The sequence below is a fragment of the Taudactylus pleione genome, unplaced genomic scaffold, assembly GCF_031769625.1.
Source record: "Taudactylus pleione unplaced genomic scaffold, aTauple2 ptg000006l, whole genome shotgun sequence".
NCBI classification, from domain to species: domain Eukaryota; kingdom Metazoa; phylum Chordata; class Amphibia; order Anura; family Myobatrachidae; genus Taudactylus; species Taudactylus pleione.
Genome location: NW_028284409.1, coordinates 11,563,742 through 11,587,218, shown reverse-complemented (window position 1 = coordinate 11,587,218; position 23,477 = coordinate 11,563,742). Strand labels below are relative to the sequence as shown.

General features: G+C 43.2%; 1 protein-coding gene across 2 annotated transcripts in view; it reads right to left on the bottom strand.

Moving 5' to 3' along the window:
• PEX7 (peroxisomal biogenesis factor 7) overlaps positions 1-23,477 on the bottom strand; it is a 285,580-nt gene that overhangs the window by 53,891 nt on the left and 208,212 nt on the right. The window contains exon 9 of one of the 2 annotated variants that reach the window (XM_088451714.1): positions 5,850-5,949. The exons of the other annotated variant lie outside the window; for it this stretch is intronic. Coding sequence (XP_088307840.1) covers positions 5,850-5,949 — 100 coding nt within the window. The remainder of the gene's footprint in view (positions 1-5,849; positions 5,950-23,477) is intronic. 2 annotated transcript variants of the gene reach the window in all.

The following is a 23,477-nucleotide window of genomic DNA, read 5'->3' as shown; positions in this document are numbered from 1 at the left end:
AGAGGCGAAGGTATCAAATGAATATAACCTCAGAAAGGTCTGGACAGAAGACCACGTGGTCGCCTTACAAAGCTGAACATCCGAGGCGCCACGGCGAGCTGCCCACGTGGGTCCCACAGACCGAGTAGAATGAGCCTTAACAGAAGTCGGAACAGACAGGCCTGCCTGCGTGTAAGCTTCTGAGATAGTCATATGAAGCCATCTAGCCAATGTTTGTTTGTTGGCTGGCCTTCCCTTCTTGTGAAGTCCATAGAGCACAAACAAGGAGTCTGATTTCCGAGAACTTGTACGGTCCACATAAATCCTGAGGGCGCGGACCACATCCAATGAGGCCTCACCTGCCGAGAGGTCTGGTGATAAAAAGGCCAGTACTATAATTTATTGATTAATATGGAAACTAGAAACAACCTTAGGAAGGAACTCAGGGCAAGGAAGAAGCACAGCCCTGTCCTTGTGAAATATCAGATAAGGAGGACGACAGGAGAGCGCTCCCAATTCTGACACCCTTCTGGCAGATGCAATAGCCAGAAGAAAAAGAGTCTTAGCTGTTAACCACTTAAGTTCCACTGAATCTAGTGGTTCAAATGGAGGACCCTGGAGGGCCTCAAGAACTACCGCCAAATCCCAAGGAGCCACTGGGGGGACAAAGGGAGGTCGAGGACACCCTTTAGGAAGGTGTGGATATCCAGAAGCGGAGCAATTCTACATTGGAACCACACTGACAGTGCAGAGACATGCACTTTCAACGAGGCCAGGCGTAGGCCGACGTCCAATCCAGCTTGAAGGAATGCCAGTATTCTGGAAATTCGAAACACCTGAGGGTCGTAATTTATTGTACAACACCACTGGAAATATGTATGCCACACTCTATGGTAGATCATGGTGGAGGCAGGTTTACGTGCTCTAAGCATCGTGTTGATGACCGAGCTAGAGAATCCCTTGGACCTTAGGAGGGACGTCTCAAGAGCCATGCCGTCAAAGACAGATGATCCAGGTCCGGGTAAAGGCAAGGACCCTGAGACAACAGGTCCGAACATTGAGGCAGCAGAAATGGAGTGTCAATGGAGAGACTCCGAAGATCTGAGTACCAATGATGTCTGGGGCAAGCTGGAGCCACCAGAAGGACCGTGCCTCCGCCTTGCTTGAACTTCCGAAGCACCTGAGGAAGCAGGGAGACTGGAGGAAATAGGTATGCAAACTGGAAGGTCCATTTCACTGACAGAGCATCCACCAGACTTGTTTCGGCATCTCTTGTTCTGGACCCGTACACTGGTAACTTGTGATTGTGTCGGGAGGCCATGAGATCCACCTATGGGAGACCCAATTTGTCCTCTAGGAGTTGAAACACCTCTTGGTGAAGAGACCATTCCCTTGGATGCACGTCGTGACAGCTGAGGAAGTCAGTTTCCCAATTGAAAACTCCCAGAATGAACACTGCCGATATAGCCGGGAGATGAGATGCTGCCCACGTCAGAATGCGTGACACTTCTGACATTGCTGTCCGAATTCAAGTACCTCCTTGATGGTTGATGTAAGCCACTGTGGTGGCATTGTCGGACTGAACCTGCACGGGCTTTCCGTGAATAATGTACCTTGCCATCATGAGGGCCCTGTACACAGCCCGAAGTTCCAATATGTTGATGGGCAGGGATGCCTCTACAGTTGTCTACCGGCCCTGAAAGGAGTGTGGACCGGTCACTGCACCCCATCCCCAGAAACTGGCAACTGTTGTTAGGAATATCCAGTCCGGGATCCAAAAGGGGCGACCCTTGGTTAGATGAGATGTCTGTAGCCACCAAGATAGGGACAGACGCACCTCTGGAGAGAGTATTATCGTCTGAGCTCTGATCTGGTGGGGTAATCCGTTCCACCTGGAGAGGATCAGCGCCTGCAGCGGAACTGAGCATATTCCAGGTGGGCTGCCATGACAGCCATAATTTTGGTAAATACCCTTGGAGTCACGGTTAGGCTAAAGGGCAGCGCCCGAAACTGTAAGTGTCGTTGTAGTATAGCAAACCGTAGATAACGCTGGTGAGAAAGCGTTATGGGAACATGTAGGTATGTATCCTGAATGTCCAGTGATACCATGTAATCCCCAGGTTCCATAGCTAGTATGATGGATCGTAAGGTTTCCGTCCTGAACCTGGCCACCCTGAGGAACTTGTTCATAGATTTGAGGTTGAGGATAGGCCGATGAGACCCATTCGGTTTCTGAACCAGAAAGAGAGTAGAATAATATCCGGTCCCTCGTTGAGATAGCGGAACTGGTACAATTATCCCTGCCTGCAGCAAGGACTGTATGGCTTTCTGGATCTGCAAGGTCTTGGTCTTGTCGGAAGGAGGGCCTGTGCAGAAAAATTGGTGGGGTGGCCTTCGAAGGAATGCGAGGGTGTACCCCTGAGAGATCACTTCTCTTACCCAAGCATCCTTGGTGGTTTGACACCAGCACTAGGGTGAACTGAAGAAGTCTGCCTCTCACTTTGGGGTCCCCCAGAGGAAGGCCAGCCCCATCAGGCTGTGGGTTAAACCTCCGGTTTGGAGGCTGGGCGTCTTGTGCTCAAGGCCTGTTTCATAGGCTTGGCAGTCTTCTTGGCAGTAGACTGATTAGGGAAGGACTGCATTTTAGATTTTCCTTGGGTACAAAAGGACCGAAAGGAGGAGCTTCGAGACTTTGCAGGAACAGATGCTGAGGGCAGATATGCAGATTTGGCCAACGTGTCAACAATCTTGTCCAGGTCTGGACCAAACAAAATCTCCCCATTATAAGATAAGGCCTCCAGGCCTTTCTTAGAATCGGCATCTGCGCTCCAATAGTGTAGCCACAGGAAACTGTGAGCAGACACAGCCGCAGACAAGACCATAGATGTCAGTAGGCTAGCATCCAGAGCGGCCTCATTGATAAATATGCAGCCGCATCCCTAATATAGCCGACCAGTGACACCTGATTCTCTGGAACTGCCAAGGAGTCCTCAAGTGTATCAGCCCAACTCTCTATAGTCTTAGATACCCAGAAGATAGCCATGGACGGCGGGCAACAGCTCCTGAAAGAGAGTATAGAGACTGTAGGCAAGTTTCCACCTTCCTATCTGTATGATACTTTAAAGGAGAAATGGAAGGCATAGGTAACGTTACACTTTTAATTAATCGTGTAACGTGTGAATCCACTGCAGGGGGTGATTCCTACTTCTTACAATGAGCCTCAGGAAATGGGTAACATGAGGTCAAACGTTTCTGAGGTTGGTAACTCTTACCAGGTGATTGCCCGGCCTCACCCATGTGATCCACCAGCTGATCTGATAGAGGGAATACTGCCGAAGACACCTTTATCTGTTTAAACAGAGGGCATTTGGATTTAGGGGCTGGTTCATCATCCTCTATAACCAATGCAGATCTGACCGTACACACAAAGGCAGGAATATTAATCCTTGACTTAGGCTCCGACTCTTGCCGAGGGGAGTCAGGGTTAGAGGCATCAGCCACCTCTCCGTCATCAGATGACATCTCAGATTCTGATAGCTGTGTGGATTGAGATGACAACAGTGGACGCTTAGCTGGTCGTACAGCTCTCTCACTCTGCAACATGGTCTGAATGGCCGTAGAGGTTGTAGCCAGACTCTGTCCTGAGCTAGAGAAAACATCCACCCATGGTGGAGGTCCACCCTGTAGTAATCCCCACTGTGAGAATGACCGCCTGCTGTGGTACAGGAGGGGACTGCACAATCAATGGTAGTCCCTGTGAGTGAGCGACGGGCTGTTGTGGTACCCCCATAGGAGGAACAACAGCCGGGACCGCCAGCCAGTCCACAATGGAGGCCAGCATCTGAGAAAAAAACGCCCAAGGGGGCTCCTGTACTGATGTCGGGGGGTTCGAGGCACATGGCGGGTTATAAACACCTTATACATAACCCATCCCGAACCACATCCTCCTCACTGAAAACTGCAGTACATAATCTGCAAGATTGCGGCATAAGTACAGGAATGTGTTCATTACCCGTGTCAGACATGTCAATGACGCACAATAGCGCATTGTGTACAAATCAACCACGAGTATGTATAAATACTAACAGGGAGCAATATACTGGTCCTGTCTTATGCCTATGTAAGCTGCAAGAACCCATTGCCAAAATATGGCACAGTGCAGCACACAACAGTATGTGACAGACCTCAGAAATATTGAATTATAACATATATATGAGGTCAGGTATGAGCTAATAAGCACCTGTATTAGGGCAGAATGAGAGAAAGGGTATAGCCATACGCTGACAGATAAAAAAAAAGACATAGATAGATAGCGCTAGCACAAGTCACATACAATGCAGGAAAGACATTGCAAAGCGGCACTATACTCAACTACACAGGCGCAGTGTCTGGTAGGAAATAGCGTGACATATGCTGACCCTGGTGAGAGGTATGCAGGGGGACCGGACCACGCGCTGTCCCGGGAAAACTGCGACTGCACCTTAGAAAATGGCCGCCAGAGACCTCAGAGGGGGCGTGTCCGGAGGAGAGCAGCTCAGGGAAGCCAGACCGCAGTGGAAAGGCGCGCTGAGCTGAGGGGAGGAGTAACTTTAACAGGAAAGCTGTCTCCCCTGGCCGGTTATTAACCCTTGGGACGCTGGTTTCCCGCACCAATATGTCCCTGGTGGTCAAGTGTAGCGTGATGGCCGGAGCCTACGTCCACACTCTGCAACTCCGGTCTGTCCCGAGACCAGGGGTATCGACAGCCATTACACACGGGTCACTGGGAGCGGCGACCAGCCTTATCTGTCCCCTGATGTCCGGGTGCAGTCTAGGTCCTCTCCGGGGGCCTTTCTAGCGCTGACCTCCGGAACGCCCAACAAGATCCCCAGATCAGTACTGGTATTGCGGCACCGAAGAAGTGACGGAGCGGCAGCGCAGACGTCCCTTGGACAGTCTGCTGCTGCGTGCTCTATTCTTTGTAAAAGTAAAATAAAGAAAATAAAGAAATAAGCTTTAGGGGCTGATGGTGCCCGACTCCGGCCGGGCACCAAAGAAACTAAGGTGCCTCTGGCTCGGGGGCGGGGTATAGGAATAGTGGACCCAATGCATCCTGAGAGCTGAAAAGCTTTAACTGTGTGGTGCCCGAATTGGTTCCCATCACCTACACCCCAAGGTCTCCCTGTGGAGCCTATGGATCCTGAAGAAGAAACATAATTTACTTTGCCCACTTCTTCCCAACAAGTGGTAATCAGTATAAAAGTAAATAAGTACGGGATGTTGTCAGAATACCGACCGTTGGAATGCCGGCACCGGAATCCCAACACCTGTCAGAATCCTGGCGCTGGCATCCCGACAGTAAGTTGCGGGGTTATGTGGAGGATTGGAAGTTAGGCACTAGAGGGAGGGTAAGGGAAAGGCACTAGGGGGGGAGGGTTAGGTTTAGGCCGAGGTATGGGAGGGGGGAGGTTAGGTTTAGGCACTAGGGGTGAGGGGATTAGGTTTAGGGTGCGGGGAGGGAGGGTTAGCATTTGGGGTAGGGTTAGGATACCTACCGACAGATGTCGGTATCTTAAGCCAATTCGGGATGCCGGTTTTGAATTTCTGACCGGTGGGAGCCTGAGTGCCGGCATCCCATACCCAACCCAATAAGTACATTTCACAGGTCATTTGAGAAACTAATCACTGCTCTGACTTTGTTTTCCAGTTAAATTGCGGTGATAACTGATTTACTTTTGTTTTGGTAACCAGCAATACTAAATCTATGTTATTAGATGCTTCTTAGTAAATAGTGTCTTAAGGGTTATTATGAGATCCAAACCCTTTGGTTTAATTAAAATGAAAGGGGCATGTAATATAGAAGAGGAGGGCAAGTTATTTAAATCAAATACCTGTCCCGGTATGAGAAGGCTGAAGGCAAGGCCACAAGTAAACTCTGTATGATGCTCCACAGTTTCAAGCAGTGGTGACGGTTTGGTAAAATCCCATAATCTGTTGGGATAAAACAAGCAGAAATTACCATAGTGCACTGTTACTATTTTACTGTATTGTATTTAGTATAACAGAAAGCATTGACTGTGGAATGCTATGGCTATTTGCTAATATATTGTGTCAATATCAGGATAAGAGTACCATCCCCTGGTGTAAACGTTGCACTTGTCATGCAGCAGCCAAGTAGTAGTACACTAGTCCAGGGCCTTGGTACAAGTATCCACATCTAGTTTTATTAGCAGCACAAAAATAAACAAAACATAAAAGTAAATCCTGGACTGTCCTGCTCCAAATAAACAAAATGATTCCCTCTCTCAGAGTGGAGGGACCTAACATCCCTCTCACAAAACGTCAGCACAGCACTTACATTACATAATCACAGTGTCTCTTAAAAGAGCTTTGATCAGTTGCCCAGGCTGAGAGAGACTGACATACCCTTTACCAGTCTCTCACAGGTGGTCTGGCAATCAGGACTGCCGACCAGATTCTGTCTACCAGACATAAGCTAAACATGGGGCATATAGATCTCCCCTTGGCAACTTTTCTATCAATATATATGAGTTGGCTATTGGAGATAGCAGTATGTATTAACAGCACTGCCTGTTATTTTTTATCTCTATTCCTCTTTTATCCTCTCTTCAGTGCTTCCCACCTCTATTTTTTCCTCTATCACTATCTTCTTCATCCAGTGTCTAACTCTTTTTCCCTCTGAAACTTTTCCCTCTATTTCTTTCTTTCCCCTGTTTTTTGTATTCATGCTTGCTTTCTCACCAACTACTCTCTCTCTTACCTACTTTCTCGCTGTTCTTCCCCTTCCCTCTGTTATTTTTGATGAGAGACCATGCTTTGATGTGAAAGCAGCTGACAGTGGGAACATGCTGCTGGTATAGGCAGAGGGAAGTGATCTCTCTGGACAGAGAAGAGTAGAAGCCCATCAGTGGCAAATGTAATATTTCTAAAGGAGGGTTTCCAAATGCTTGATTTTACGAATATGGCCAGTCCATGAAGAGGACATAATTAGCACTTATCCAGCTTTAATATGCATCGTACAAAGTGTTTTGAACTTTTGATATCAGCATATACAGGATCAGTGATCACACTAAGGCATTAAATGCAGCAGTAGGGTCATCCTGCCTGAGCTGAATGTTTTTGTTTGAGATGTGGGCTCCACTCCAGAGTATGGGAGTATGGGAGCAAGTCCTGGAGTTTGGGGGAGCAGAAGAACCTAGCACTGCCCTGGACATATATGTACATATTGGTCTTGTTATACACTGGTAGTGAATTATTATATGGTGCTAATAATTAACCCTATTGATGGACTATAGCAGTGCACCCCTAACAGTGCATGTTAGATTTTCTAGTTGATGCACAGGTGTATTTATTACTGGCTGACACATGTTAAAAGATCCACTGGTAGTGCTAATTATTTAATTTGTGATACTTAGAAGAACATGCAGCTTTAGTAATATTAGTAATATTTTATTATATTACTATTTCTATTGTGGTCATGGTGTGGGCTGGGGAGTTGGGTTTCCAGGCAACCGGAACCCCCCCTCCCTGCCTGCCCATGTCACACCTGTACCGATATAAAAGCACAGATTTTTTATTGTTTTAACCCAAACAAGCTGTATAGAGACCCAGTGTCGGACTGGGGCATGAAGGGCCCACCAAGGGAATGCAGTGATAGGGGCCCATACTTAGGGGTATGGCCAGCATCCACAGAGTCTTGGCTAACCAGTAGAGAGTGTATGATCTGGGCCCCTTTCAATTTATATATATATATATATATATATATATATATATATACATACACAGTCAGGTCCATAAATATTGGGACATTGACAGAATTTTCAGATTCTGGCCTCTATTCACCACCACAATGGTTTTGAAATGAAACAAACAAGATGTGCTTTAACTGCAGACTTTCAGATTTAATTTGAGGGTAATTACATCCAAATCGGGTGAACGGTGTAGGAATTACAACAGTTTCAATATGTGCCTCCCACTTTTAAGGGGCCAAAAGTAATGGGACTATCAACTCAAAAGCTATTTCATGGACAGGTGTGGGTTATTCCCTCGTTATTTCATTATCAATTAAGCAGGTAAAAGGTCTGGAGTTGATTCTAGGTGTGACATTTGCATTTGGAATCAGTTGCTGTCGACTCTCAATATGAGATCCAAAGAGCTGTCACTATCAGTGAAGCAAGCCATCATTAGGCTGACAAAATCAAAACAAACCCATCAGAGAGATAGCAAAAACATTAGGTTTGGAACATTCTTAAAAAGAAAGAATGCACCGGAGAGCTCAGCAACACCAAAAGACCCGGAAGACCACGGAAAACAACTGTGGTGGATGACAAAATAATTATTTCCCTGGTGAAGAAAAACCCCTTCACAACAGTTGGCCAAATCAAGAACACTCTCCAGGAGGTAGATGTATATGTGTCAAAGTCAACAATCAAGAGAAGACTTCACAAGAGTGAATATAGAGGTTTCACCACAAGATGCAAACCATTGGTGAGCCACAAAAACAGGAAGACCAGATTAGAGTTTGCCAAACAACATCTAAAAAAGCCATTACAGTTCTGGAACAACATCCTATTGACAGATGAGACAAAGATCAACTTGTACCAGAGTGATGGGAAGAGAAGAGAAGAAAAGGAACTGCTCATGATCCAAAACATACCACCTCATCAGTGAAGCATGGTAGTGGTAGTGTCATGGCGTGGGCATGTATGGCTGCCAATGGAACTGGTTCCCTTGTATTTATTGATGATGTGACTGCTGACAAAAGCAGCAGAATGAATTCGGGCAATATTGTTTCGGGCAATATTATATGCTCATATTCAGTCAAATGCTTCAGAACTCATTGGACAGCGCTTCACAGTGCAGATGGACAATGACCCGAAGCATACTGCAAAATCAACCAAAGAGTTTTTTAAGGCTAAAAAGTGGAATGTTATGCAATGGCCAAGTCAATCCCCTGACCTGAATCCGATTGAGCATGCATTTCACTTGATGAAGACAAAACTGAAGGGAAAATGCCCCAAGAACAAGCAGGAACTGAAGACATTTGCAGTAGAGGCCTGGCAGAGCATCACCAGGGATGAAACCCAGCGTCTGGTGATGTCTATGCGGTCCAGATTTCAGGCTGTAATTGCCTGCAGAGGATTTGCAACAAAGTATTAAAAAGTGAAAGTTAGATTTAGGATTGTTTAATTTGTCCCATTACTTTTGGCCCCTTAAAAAATGGGAGGCACATATAGAAACCGTTGTAATTCCTACACCGTTCACCTGAGTTGGATGTAATTACCCTCAAATTAAATCTGAAAGTCTGCAGTTAAATCACACCTTGTTTGTTTTATTTCAAAGCCATTGTGGTGGTGAATAGAGGACAAAATATGAAAATTCTGTCAATGTCCCAATATTTATGGACCTGACTGTGTGTGTGTATGTATATATATATATATATATATATATATATATATATATATATAGATATATACATATATAGATATAGAGAGAGAGAGAGAGAGTAAATACTGCTATTGCATGTATGTTAATGTACTAGATTAATAACAGCAATGCACTGTAGAAAATACACCATAGTCCAGAATAATGTAACAGATGTATAATGTATAATTCAAGTGCACAGTCTGGTACCTGATCCCTAGAGGACGGGTGGGCCGTCAGGTAGTGGGGCCCACCGGGGGTTTCCCCTGTATCCCTGTGGACCAGTCCAACCCTCTGGAGACCCTTAGTTGGGCACCCAAATACTGCACTACTGACCACTCTACATAGCAAGAAGGCAAATGTGTTACACTACAGCTCAATTTCAATACACCCCCAGATTCTTTGATTTCACTGTAAAGGATGAAACTGATAAATGTGTTTTGCACAAATGGAGGCCATCTGCTGTGACTCGCGTTTGCGGCACTCCCCGTGTAGCCATGCCACAAACTGCGAAGCTACGCCCCCTAACCGCGATGTCACTCTCCCCAATTTTGGGCATGCGTTTGTAAAGGACCATCTTCTAGAGTTCTAGAGGTAAAGAAGTTGAGAGATATGCTAACAGCCGGATAATGTCTGATCCTTGATTATAAACAAATTACGCGGTGCCCGTAGTGATATCAGATAGATGCCCAATGCTGTTTTTAAACTGACTTGTCAACACATACACAGTGGGAGGATTCCGGTTTCCTCCTTGTATTGTGATTCTGTGAACACTTGTGAAAATGTATACAGTGGTCTTGTAATTGGCTCCCAGTAAGGCATTATCAAACGGAAAGCGATCTGCCATAGTTGCCTTGAGAAATGCAAGGCATAGTTTGCATGAAATTGCTTGCCTGGAGAAGGATTCTCTTGGTGGCATGCAGTGTACCCTCAAGAGATATGCCGTAAACAACAGTGCACGTGACTGCCCACGATCTGGACAACCTCGAGTGACCACAAAACAGGAAAATAAATTTATCAGAGTGTGTTCCAAACAGGACAGATTCAAAACAGCTTGTCAGATCCGTGCTGCTCTAATGGAAACAAGGAAGAAAAGCATGTCAATTCCGACTGTCAAACCACACTTTGTAGCCGGTGGCTTGAAAAGATGTGTTTCAGCCAGAAAACAATTGCTTAGGCCCATAAATGAAAAGAAGAGGCTATTGTGGACAAATTGGCTTATTTTCACAGACAAATTGAAGTTTTTTGGGACCAAGAGCTGCAAGTCCGTTCCTTGTGCGACAGGCGAGCGCAAAACATACTTTAGTCTTTGCAAAAAGTATGTTCTGTCTAAACAATGACAACTGGTGCTAAAGAACATGGTTTGGCCACCCCAGATTCCTGATTGCAATCCATTTGAACTCCTTTGGGATCATCTGGACAGGTGTGTTCAACATGTGCAACTAATGAGCCAAAATCACCATTGGAAGTTGCTACTTGACAAGTAGGCTGCAATCGGAGCTGAAACTTTAGACAAGTTTCAGCTCCGATTGCAGCCCACTTGTCTAAACTCCTTGAGGAGGCTGAAGTGTTGAAACAGTCTATGCTGAAAGGAGAGCATGAAAATTATGTGTTTCTTGCAGAAAAAGAGCAGACCTTGTTGAATTGCACCAAAAGTTTGTGGTACGTACTTCAGCAATATAATGCATAAATGGATATTAGAGTGACGCAGTACGCACAAAAGGAGAAGTGGTGAATTTAGCTCTGGTGTTGGAAGAAAAAGACTCTTTAATTGTGTCCACACAAGCAAAACTTGCAGAGTGTGAATTAGAGAGAGATCCTCTGTTTAGCTCCAGGAATGCTCTAGATAAGAATAGGAATGTCTCCATAAACTGCAGAATCATGCACAGTGGGAAAGAGATAGGGATGCAAAAGACATGGAGATTGTCTTCAAGCAAGTTTTGAGGAGCAAATACAGATGTTCCAGTCCAACTTGGCTACTTCCAGAGCAACTTCAGAGTGTCTTGCTTAAAGAAATACATTTCTAGAAGAAGTTCTGCATGAAATAGTGCAGTTTTGAAGAAAGAACTTTACCATGTATGTGCTGTGATTGAGGAGTTGCAAGAAGAGAAAATGAACTTTGAAAAATGTCTATCAAGTGCACATAAACAATTTCGCAATTTCCAGATGGAAATGAGTGCCAGAGAACAAGAGCTTGAGTGTAAAAGAAAAGTTGCAGAATCTGAAATAGCTGAACAAAAGTTGAGACTTGTTAAACTTGAAGATATGGAGAACAATTTTCTGCAGACTCAGAACAAGTTGGAAATCGCAATGGGAAAAAATTACCCAGCTGGAAGAACAGCTCTCTGCAACTGAGAAAAAAAATGCCATTTGAAAATGGGAAAAGCAGAAAAGGAAAAGAAATTGGACTTTACCCTGGAATTTGATTCTGGTTATGTTGATACGATTGTTCCATTTACAAGTGGTGGCTCAAAGCTGCAAAACTCCCCAAAAAAACTTGTTACAGAAAATCAAACTCCCTTGTAGTGACTTCTTGTAGTGCACTCAGAGGCGGCAACAGATCTAAGAAGTTAATGCAACTGGAATCAAGGTGGATTCTCCGCCTTGACACTGTATAGCCATGGGGACTTAATGACTCGTTAGGCTTATCTAACTTTTTATAAAGATTGTGTTTTGACGATTATGTCTATTTGTTATTATGTCCATTGACACAACCCTATATTTATGGGTATTATACTACATATCTATTAGTACAGGAAGATTTTTCTAGTAAGCATATTTAGCCTAGTTACAACATCTTAGCGCCAGATAATTTTATATTATACACACATACACAAATTATTTTGGTTCACATGTGCATCTGAACACGAATATCAATATTATGCTGTTTTAAGCATATCTTATATGATTGTTTTTATGGTGCAGTTGTTATTTGCACAGTATTTAGTTTTTTACTATATATATGTCTTTATATTATCAGTATTTTTTGGCATACTGACAAGCACTCTGTTATATCATGTTGTTACACTCAGTTTTTGTTCATCACTATGGTAACATTTGACACGCTGTTTTGTTTACAGCGTTCCCATGACCACAGACCAACAGCGTGACGCAGCTTCCACTTTCTGTGGAGTGTGCCCTACTCAGAAGTAAGCGCACCAGAGGGGAGACCGATGTGGCCGCAGTGGATGGGTGGAGGTAAGATTATCTATTTATATTTGTACTGTATGTTGCACTGTTTGGTTTATATCCTGATGACAGGGATTCGTACCCCGAAATGTCGATTATGAAACACACCCTGATTTTGTTTCACTAAAGTAATCAGACTCCGAGTGCCACTTTGAACCTGCTATATATATATATATATATATATATATATCAAAATAACGCCGGCACTCCACAAATAGATACACTGTGCATGCCTGGGCGCCCTCTGATGGTCCCAATGGATCAAAGATATACATGCAAATAACAGCGGCACTCACAGGACTTGTAAAGAAGACTCCAGACTCCCAAGGTCAAGTTCAACTTGACCTTGGGAGTCTGGAGTCTTCTTTACAAGTCCTGTGAGTGCCGCTGTTATTTGCATGTATATATATATATATATGTATATATACACACACACACACCTATATATACTGTATATATCAGTCCTTTAAGCTAAAAGTGGTTTGAAGAGGCTGAGCTGACGCACTGTCCCTTAGTGGAGGATTACTTATAGGAAACCTGCCATGTGTATTAATATATATCCCCTCATGGTTGAAACTTTGTCTTCAATAGACTCTATTCTAATCATCTTCATAGTTCAAACATATATAATAACATATAGTGAGCTCCATACACACACATATAATTCAGCCCATCAATTTGTGAAGGACCAGTGACATCACTAAGACATTCCCTGACAAATATTCATGATTCCTTGCATATACAGGTTGAGTCTCTCATATGCAAATATTCCGAAATACGGATTTTTTTTTTTAGCATGACTGAGATAGTGAAACCTTTGCTTTTTGAAGGTTCAATGTACACAAACTTTGTTTAAGGCACAAAATTATTAAAAATAAAGTATAAAATAACCTTCAGGCTGTGTGTATAAGGTGTATATGAAACATAAATGAATTTCATATATGTACACAAACTTTGTTTGAGCAACAAAATGATTGAAAATATTGTATAAAATTAACTGCAAGCTGTGTGTATAAGGTGTATATAATACATAAAGACATTCTGTGTTTAGATTTGGGTCTCATTCACAAGATATCTCATTATGGTATGCAAATATTCCAAAATACAGAATATTCCGATATCCTAAATACCCCTGGTCCAAAGCAATTTGAATATGGGATACACAACCTGTATTGATGAAGTATTTATTCTTAGTATATGGCTGCATCCATACAGTAGGTAACATGTTCACCATAAATGTATTTCAGCACTGAAACTGAATTTCCGTTGACTGTGCAGGTGAGTGGACTGGGGCAACGCTGGCTAAGTAATTCACTCTGGCATCTTTGAATGTGGCTGGCAGTTTACAGATTGTGAGCTTCCAGCAAATGGCTCTGATCAACTCTTTATTCTGCATTTTTCCCTAATTTCTTTTAGGGCCTAATGGTACTTACACACGGTCAGATCTGTCCGATGAACGATTTTTACCAATGATTTGAACGATTTTACAAACGATTTGAACAACTGAATGATTTCAGACAGTATTAAAATTAATGAAATCATCCAAATCTGACTGCAAACACATCAGATGTCAGATATCGTTATCTGACAATCGGCAACGCGCATCGTTCATCGTTGCAGGCTCACATGTCAGATTTTCGTTCAGATATGAACGATTTTTAAAATCGTTATCGTTCAGATCTGACAGAAAATCTCACCGTGTGTATGCACCATAAGGCCCTGTTCACACTACAACCATATGTGCAAGATTTGTTGCTTCCAGGCAAATTGGAATGAAAAATCGTACAAATCGTGCATTGTGTATGCAAAACTGCAAGCTCCAGCGAGTCGTACACAATATCTTTTGGTTGGCCGTGCTGCACGGCCAATCAGAAGATATTGTGTACGAGGTGGTGTAGTTTAATGAAGGATGGAACAAAATATTGTGGCCTCAATCATTAAATTACACAGGGGTCTATTTACTAAGCAGTGTTAGGAGACAGAGTGAAAAGTGATAAGAAAGTGATAAGGTGCCAGCCAATCAGCTCCCAACTGTCATTTTTCAAACACAGCCTGTGAGATGACAGTTGGGAGCTGTTTGGCTTTCTGTCTCCTAACACTGCTTAGTAAATAGACCCCACAGTGTGTACGGGCAATCACGGATAGTCCGGGACAAGTGGAATTCATCCCGATTGCCCATCATTGTAGTGTGTACCTGGCCTTAAACATAGAAAGGTTTCTATGCAACTGAGGGCACCACAGTCTAATGATTTACAATATATTGATAACAACTATAAACCAGGTGATACGAATACTCTATTTCCTTAAATAAATGTACTAGAAATAGGCTAACTGACGCTGGAAATGACACAGTGAATTGGTCAGGTGTATTGTTACTAAATGCTTATCTGTTTCTGTTTTATTTATTCTCAATGATTCAACATTTGTATTATAGTTAATATTTAAAATGAGCAAAATCTTCAATGTATTACTACTGCTGGTTGCTGTTCTCAACAATCTTACAGTGTGGCTTAGATCTCAATTGCCTTTTACAAACAATAATTACATGTGTGCAAAATCTCACAGATTCCCTTCAGCTAGAACACAAGAATCAAACCAGGTTAAGCAAACAGAAGACTGAGAGCATTTGCTTAATGAGTCACTCTGTAATACCAGTGATGTAAATGAATAAGGAAGTGCATTATTATTATTATTATTATTAACATTTGTTTATATAGTGCAGCACTTTACAATTTTTAGTCATATTCAGGAAACTGATAATACTGTTCTTGAACTTAAATAAAGAGAATTCTGTAATCGGAATCATTTTAAATAATGGGATCCTAACTGCATTCTCAACTTCACCTGGGATTTACATATTCTTCAAAGTGTACAGGTGGTTCAGTCGCAGATCTCCTGTAATGTCACAGAGGGCTGGTATCATTTCTTTTTTTACCAACTCATACTTGCCAACCCTTCTGAAACGACGGAGGCACTTTCGAAAATCTGGTGCTGCTCCCAGCTGCACAGAAAGGCATACAAGTATCCAGCAGTGCGCCCCATCTCCCTGGCGCCGCCCACTTCCCAGACTAAAGTAGGTGGGCCGATGACGCAATCCGTGCTGAATTCAGTCTTCGTAGCCACTCCCCCCCACTTTACATTGCCATTATTATTGGCATTGTATAGTGGGGGCGTGGCCACGATGATGCGATCATGGCGGCACTCTCTCGAGTGGAGGGGGCAGCCAGAATGTTGGCAAGTATGCACTAACTAGCGATATCTTCGAGAGTTACAAAAATTGTTAAACTGTCAGGGAGCTAAAAAAAAGAGAAGTTCAGTGAAAAATTATACGCAAATTTTTTTTACAGCAACATAAACAATGACACCGAAGAGTGACAACAAGCAAATAATTTTCAAGACAAAATAAATAAAGCAAAAGCTCAGTCTGCATGACACTTGGTCTGTTACATGAGACGTGAGAAAGATGCAGGCTACATTTGCTCAGTAGTGTGGCACAGAATGCCCTGTGACGGGTAAGCTATGATAACGTGACATAGAACATGCTGCAAGGGTGTGACAGAGTGATTAATGACACAGGATGCATCATTTGTTCACATTTCTGGTTTTAAGAGTGCACTGGGAAAATGATTATGAGATAAAGTGGCATGTGTTAGCAGAGTAGAATATTAAAACATACAACAAAAACACAAGTTTTAAATATAAAATGCAAATAAAAAAAGTGATGCAGGTATGTGGAGTTAGATTGTAGAATAGTGACTAGATACACCTGGAAATGGTAACAAACGATGCAAAAAATTCTAAGACAAAGAAAGTTGGTAAACAAAAATAAAAAAACAACCAAAAAGAAAGCACCAACATCAGTTTGTTTTGTTTAAAAAAAAACTTTAAAAGTATTGCCTGAAATGGGAGGGAGATAATTCTCCCTATCTTCCCAACCATGGCACCAATAGAGATGGAGGCACCCCTTTTTCAAACCATGTGCCCCGATAGTGATCTTTGCGTGATCAGTGTGATCACCAGGAAAAAATCCTGCACTACATATTGGAGTCCAGGAATGGGGGAAGGTTTCTCACCAACCTGTTATCCTTGAAATCAGGAGTACCCGTTTTAGAAAGAGGTGATCCTGATGGGTCCCGTTAGTACTTACTATCTAGTTATCACTTATGATCACCAGACAATATTATGCTCCGGTATGGAACCATATGTTTATGTATGTGGGGGAGGGCAGAGTGTCTTTTTTGCTCGAAAACTACTTTGCTACATTCACTAATCAATTTGATGTGCCACATTTGTACATCTGCCCAAATGCGTCTGAATCCGTATACTAAGTGCTATGATGCAGCAAGTTCCATTGCGACTTTGTATGTGTTTAAAACTGATTCCTGTGTGGTTAAAGTCGCAGCCTAGCGTCTCTGGTACACTGTGAATGGCTTTTTGCTATGTCTGCAATGTGACAAAGATACAAAATTCAAAAGATACAACATTACACCTCCCAAAGCAGCTCAGTCGTGCCGAGCATCTGATGTAAACAGTAGCACTTCTCTTGCAGCAGCTAATAGCACTCCTGTCCAGCGCATTGGTACAAGTAACAACAGCTAGTTTTATTCCACAGCACAAAATAAAACATAAAATTAAATCCTGGCCTGTCTGGCACTAACTATGCAAAAGTCTCCATCTCTAAGGGGAGATGGAATGTAGTTGGCATCACTTCGGCTGGGATGCCTGCAGTCAGAATCCCGAATGCTGGCAACCCAATGGTACTAGGATTAGGGAAGGATTAGGATGCGGGGGGGGGGGTATTAGGGTTAGGCTGCGGGAGGGGAGGGTTAGGATGCTGGAGGGTTAGGCTGCGCTAAAAGTGGGTTAGGGGGAGTGTTAGGGTACTTACCTGCATGTGTAGGGTTGCCGCTATCGGTATTCTGGCTGCTGGCATCCCGACCGCCGGGATCCAGTACCCAACCCAGTACCATGACCTAATGTCCAACTGACACAATTACAGCATTAAAATACAGCACTTGCATAAAGTCATCACAGTGTCTTTCGACAAGTCTGTCAGCCAGCTCCCCAGGTAGTGCCCAAAGAAACTGACACAACTTTTATCAGTGTCTCACAGATGGTCTGGCAATCAAGGCTGCTCATTATCTGGATAATTAACATACAGAAGTTAAGAACCTGGGACATATATACCTCACATCACCAACCTCCCCAATTGTCCATATCTTATATATTAAATTAATTTGTCTTTGTCCGGTTATGCATTTGGCCAACCCCTGCACCGACCGGGATGAAACCAATGCGAGATAGTCCAGTTGGAACTTGGCCAGGTTTCAGGGGGGCTAGGGTGCCAGTCGTATCTCCTGTTGGTGTATGCTGGGCAGAACTTTGATCCGGGGAGCCTTTTCTGGGCCTTCCACTGGATACATTTGGCATTTGGATGAAAACTTCACAGAGGGGTGGCAATTGGGCTAGGATGCCTGGCAATTGGGCTGGCAGACTAACTTAATAACTTGAAGCTTAAGTCCCGGTCGGATCTCCCGTTGGTGTACGCTGGGCAGAACTTTGACACAGGGAGCCTGGATGGATTTGGATAAAAACTTCACAGAGAGGTGGCAATTGGTCTGGGATGCCTAACTTTATAACTAGTGGAAGAAGTATCTTCCTTGCTATACAGGAACAATAGAAATATCATATATAAAATAAAAAGGACTATGAAAGCAAAAATTTAACTGTGAAGAGTTCTACCTAAAATCTATTTACCATTAAAAACATTATTTTCTCCTTGTCTGGTCCATCAGAACCAAGTGGGCTATTTGCTGTGTAAACAAGTCCCTGACAACACGAGATGTGTCAGTTTACTAGCATGTAAACTCTTAATCTCACACTTTTTTTTGTCCTTTCATTGGATGCAGAGAAAGCATTTGATAGGCTACACTGGTTATACGTCTATGCCAGGTTTGTCACTGGGAGTTTTTCCTCCAGATGACCTTTGCCCTCTATAATGTAATGGGTTTTCATGTGATAAACTAAATAACTGTAATGGAACTCGGTAGGGGGTCATCCTTCTTTCCCTGTTCATTTTTGCTTTAACCATGAAACTGTTAGCGAAAAAAATTAAGGGTATAATGATAGGGAACATCCATCATAAAATTTGTTTTTTGCAAATGTCATCCTTTTTTTTTTTTACCAACCCTGAGGATTTGTTACAGCCATCCATTCAGTTCTCCAGGAGCCTCTTACTATAAAATAAAAACTCCTTAAAGTCTGAAGCCCCCTTGTTGATACTGCTCAGAGCTCCCTCTTAAAGCAATATATCACTAAACCTCACTATTACCTTGGTATACCATCAGATAAACAGACCGTCATTGACTGCAACTATTTTGTCCTCTTGAAGCAAATCACTAATTTTGTGGTTGGGCAGGCTAGCTGTGGTCAAGATGATGCTACAAACATTTTGTATCTCTTCTGGGCCACCCCATACATATTCTAAATCAATTTTACTTTATTTACTTGATTTTTGAGTGGAAAGGGAATAGCCCAAGGTACGCCATAGACCCCATGTTTAGACCAAAAACCAGGAGGGTACTTGTTGAAACTATTAACTTGCCAGCTCGTTGGTCCAACTCTTTAACTGGTTTACTCCTACCTCATCTAAGCCTTCTGTAGATAATGAGAGATGCATGTCACAACCCTCTCCCTCCTTTGGTTGACTCCTCGACATACACCAAAACCCAACATTTCTTCGAGAAACATCATGGTGAAAGTCACTGTTGATTTTATTGCTTTGTGTATAAGGGGTACTACTGTGTGGCATAACCTGAATGAGCTCTGTGTGGCATAACCTGGCTGGGCTCTGTGCTGGGGTAAATGTACAGTATGTGTTTTATCTCGGGAGGGGCTCTTTAAAGACCTTGCTATGTGGCCCAAAAAGTTAAGGTGTCTACACAATAGGCGATATTTTACACGATCCGCCCGATTCTGATGAATCGGAACAAGAGATCTTGTAAAATATGTCCTAATCGTGAGTGTCCACTCACGATCACATTGCCAATACGTGTCTCTGCGGGTCGTACATCGCATCTTCAGGTCTTGCCTGCTGCAGTCAAGATCTGCCAATCTCAGACACGATCCTGCGGCATACTGTACAGTGTTTATGCCTGTATGATATGTCGTTCGGATATGATGTTTGCAGGCATAGAACAAGGAGTTCCGTGGTGCATGCATGAAGAAACAGATGCATGGACGGATCTCCGTGGCCCTGACAAAGTTCTAACCTAGGCAAACACCTGGCCAAACTATACCACCATGCCAAATTTGGTGGAGCTAGGTCCAAAATTTGGCTGTGCATGAAGAACAAACGGGCAGGCAGACAAGCTTTCTCCATGATTATATAGATGTCTGCAAGCATAAACCACTCAGAAATGCTTGTCAGGTGCAATAGGTTGCTTAAGACTTTGCTTGGTACTTCTCAGTTTTCTTGGAAGAACTGTGGTGAGGTTGCTAATTCAATTCAGATTTGAGTCCTGTCCTGTGATCCATGATTAGTGGAAAGATGTGTTTGATTTGCTTAATCAGGAGACTGGAATAATCTCCCTTTACTACCAGAGATCACACTCCTTCATTATTATAGTTAACATCTTCAACCACACTGTGCAAAAATATGCAAATGTCGCAGCTGCCGGGATTGAGACAACTACTAGTGGTTTTGCAAATCCAAGCAACTGCGTACAAAAAGAAAACATCGGTCACAGATAAGTTGATAGTTGGTCTTCTGAGTAACCCTATGGTTGTGTAGAATGGGCACAAGAACTGAGACACCGGAGCCATTTTTACTGTGTAAGGCAGCGATTTTCAACCGCTGTGCACAAAAATAGCAGTCACTAAAGTGATATTTTGTCTCACACCACATCATAGGTATGCCGAAATTAAGTCCTTTTCGATCACCTTTAGTCCAATTGCGGAGATATCCCATGCAGGTTTTACAAACTTTGTGAGGCATCCAAATCTTGTCTTGCTGGCTTATGTTATGGCCAATATAGCCTGATACGCTTGTTTTACGAATAGTTATATTTTTTCTTTCTTTTGCAACACCAGATTTGCCACAAATATAACAAAATACATCAGGGATATTAGTACACCGTCTCCAAGAAGAACTAATTATTACGGCGAAAACGTTTTGTTTCACACATACAGTGCTAACTTCCAACATAAGCCAAGGATGTATTGAACAAAACAAGCCCAAACGGCGGGAAATTGGTTGTGGTGGGACAGAGAGAGGGCGGAACAGAGGAACAGGACGTGTGCTAACTGCGTCACTCGGTCATCTCCATTGCTCCTCTCTGTATGCTGGGAGGAGGCGTGGCTGTGGTCTGAGGATGTCCCAGCAGTGCACTGCCACGCCTCCTCCCAGCGTTAGTGAGGAGATGTGAATGTGTTATGTGTTGCTCCTCTCTGTATGCTGGGAGGAGGCGTGGCTGTGGTCTGAGGATGGCCCAGAAGTGCACTGCCACGCCTCCTCCCAGCGTTAGTGAGGAGATATGAATGTGTTATGTGTTGCTCCTCTCTGTATGCTGGGAGGAGGCGTGGCTGTGGTCTGAGGATGGCCCAGAAGTGCACTGCCACGCCTCCTCCCAGCGTTAGTGAGGAGAAATTAATGTGTTATGTGTCTGAAATGTGACTCCCAGCTACATTATCCCAAATAAAACAAATTCTTGTTATTGTTGAAAGAGGGTAGTTGTTAATAAAGCAAAACTAAGTCGATTCTGTTAAGTAAAACTAGTAAAGTACTTCAAATGGAGAAAATAATTGAATTTTATAATTTTTCATTAATTTGAAAACTGGAGCCAATTCAGCTATAGCAAAATTCTAATTCGAAAATAGGTCCTGCGAGTACTCTCAAACCGATCTGAAAGACTTGGCAAGAAAAAAATGTATATTTTTTTGTTCCCCGATGTAATAGCTCAACTGCATAAACATCAGCATTGAATCTCTGAATCAGGTCATATGTTACAGGACATATACAAGAAGTGCCAAAAGTCGTGGGATAGCAGTATGTGAAGGTAATAGTAGGTGACGTCATTGTTCTGTGACATCTTGGTAATGCCCAGACCTGCATCAGATGTAATCTAAAATCTTGTGAGTCAGTCTGAACACCAGCTAGGCTGCTCATGGCAAGGCGACGTAAATTATCAAAGTTCGAACGGGGAATGATAGTGGATGCCCGATAGATGGGACATTCCATTTCCAAAGTTGTGCAGACATTTAATATTCCTTGATCTACAGTGTCACGTGTGTATTGGGAATACCTCATGGAAGGCATTACCACCCACTATGGACAGCGCAATGGCTAACCACTAGTGCTTAATGATTGTGACCAGCACCCTCTGGCCAGTATTGTCCATGGTGACAAGAGACTCTGGCTCAAATAACATTTACATTCTATGCAGCATTCTTTAGCTTCCATGGGATATGGGAGCAGAACCAACCAGAATGCCCTTGTTAACACTACGACCCTGGACACAGCACCTCATCTGGGCTTGTGGTGTCACTAACTGATCCTGGAGGACTGGCAACGTGACATGGTCGGGCTGATGGTAGGGTTTGGGTGTGGTGCAGACCCCATGAGGCCATGGACCCAATTGTCAACAAGGCACAATGAAGGCTGATGATGATTTCATAATTGTGTGGAGTGTGTTCTTGTGGCATGGGCTACATTGTATTGCTTGATGACCATTTGCAGCCCATTATGAACTTCATGCACCCCCACAGCGAAGGAATGTTCCAGCAGGATAACGCACTGTATCATCTGCCCCAAGTTGTTCAGAACTGGTTTTTAGGAGCATACTGGAGAGTTCCGACGAGTTTTGCAGCCACCGCTTTCACCCAACATGAAGCCAATTGAGCTTTTCTGGGATGTGGCCAAGAGGTCCAGTCGCACCCAAGATCCTGCACCTACAAATATCAGGGAGCTGTGGGAAGCTATCCAGACGGCATAGGTCAACATCTCTCCAGCAGTCTTTTGTCCACTTGTGGAATCAATGCCACATCGAGTTGCTGCACTTCGTTGGGTAAGGAGGGTCTTACACGATACTAGGCATCTATCCCATGACTTGTGGCACTTCAGAGTACTTCTAGCTACTAAGGCAGCTATTGCCCAATTTTGGAGAACCACCATTTTAATACCCAAATGAGTCATGATATGGAGACTCTAGGGGGTAAATTTACTAAAGTGAGAGTTTTTAAAAGTGGAGATGTTGCCCATAGCAACCAATCAGATTCTAGTTATCTTCTAGAAAGTGCTAGTTAAATGTTAAGTAGAATCTGATTGGTTGCTATGGGCAACATCTCCACTTCTAAAAACTCTCAATTTAGTAAATTTACCCCTAGGTTTCAAGTTGTCTACCTCAGTCTCCTCAACTCTAGTTAAGTGACGTTTGTGGCTTGACTACAATTCTGTGCACTTAACCTTGCCATGTTCCCTCTCCAAGACCAGAAACTTATAACAATTTCCTATGTTTTGTATTTCATATCCCCCCCACCTCCCTTTTATTGTTCCACATATCATTTGATATACTGTTTACTTGACTGTATAGTATTGAAGTTTTTTTTTTTAAGAGAAAATATAATATATTGGGGGACATTAAGTCAAGGAATACCTCATAACATATGCCTTAAGTACCACCACAACAAATGTGTGGCATGAACACATTTTGTGATGACATATACAGGCAGGTGCATAAATATTGGGACATTGACAGAATTTTCATATTTTGTCCTCTATTCACCACCACAATGGCTTTGAAATGAAACATACAAGATGTGCTTTAACTGCAGGCTTTCAGATTTAATTTGAGGGTAATTACATCCAAATCAGGTGAACGGTGTAGGAA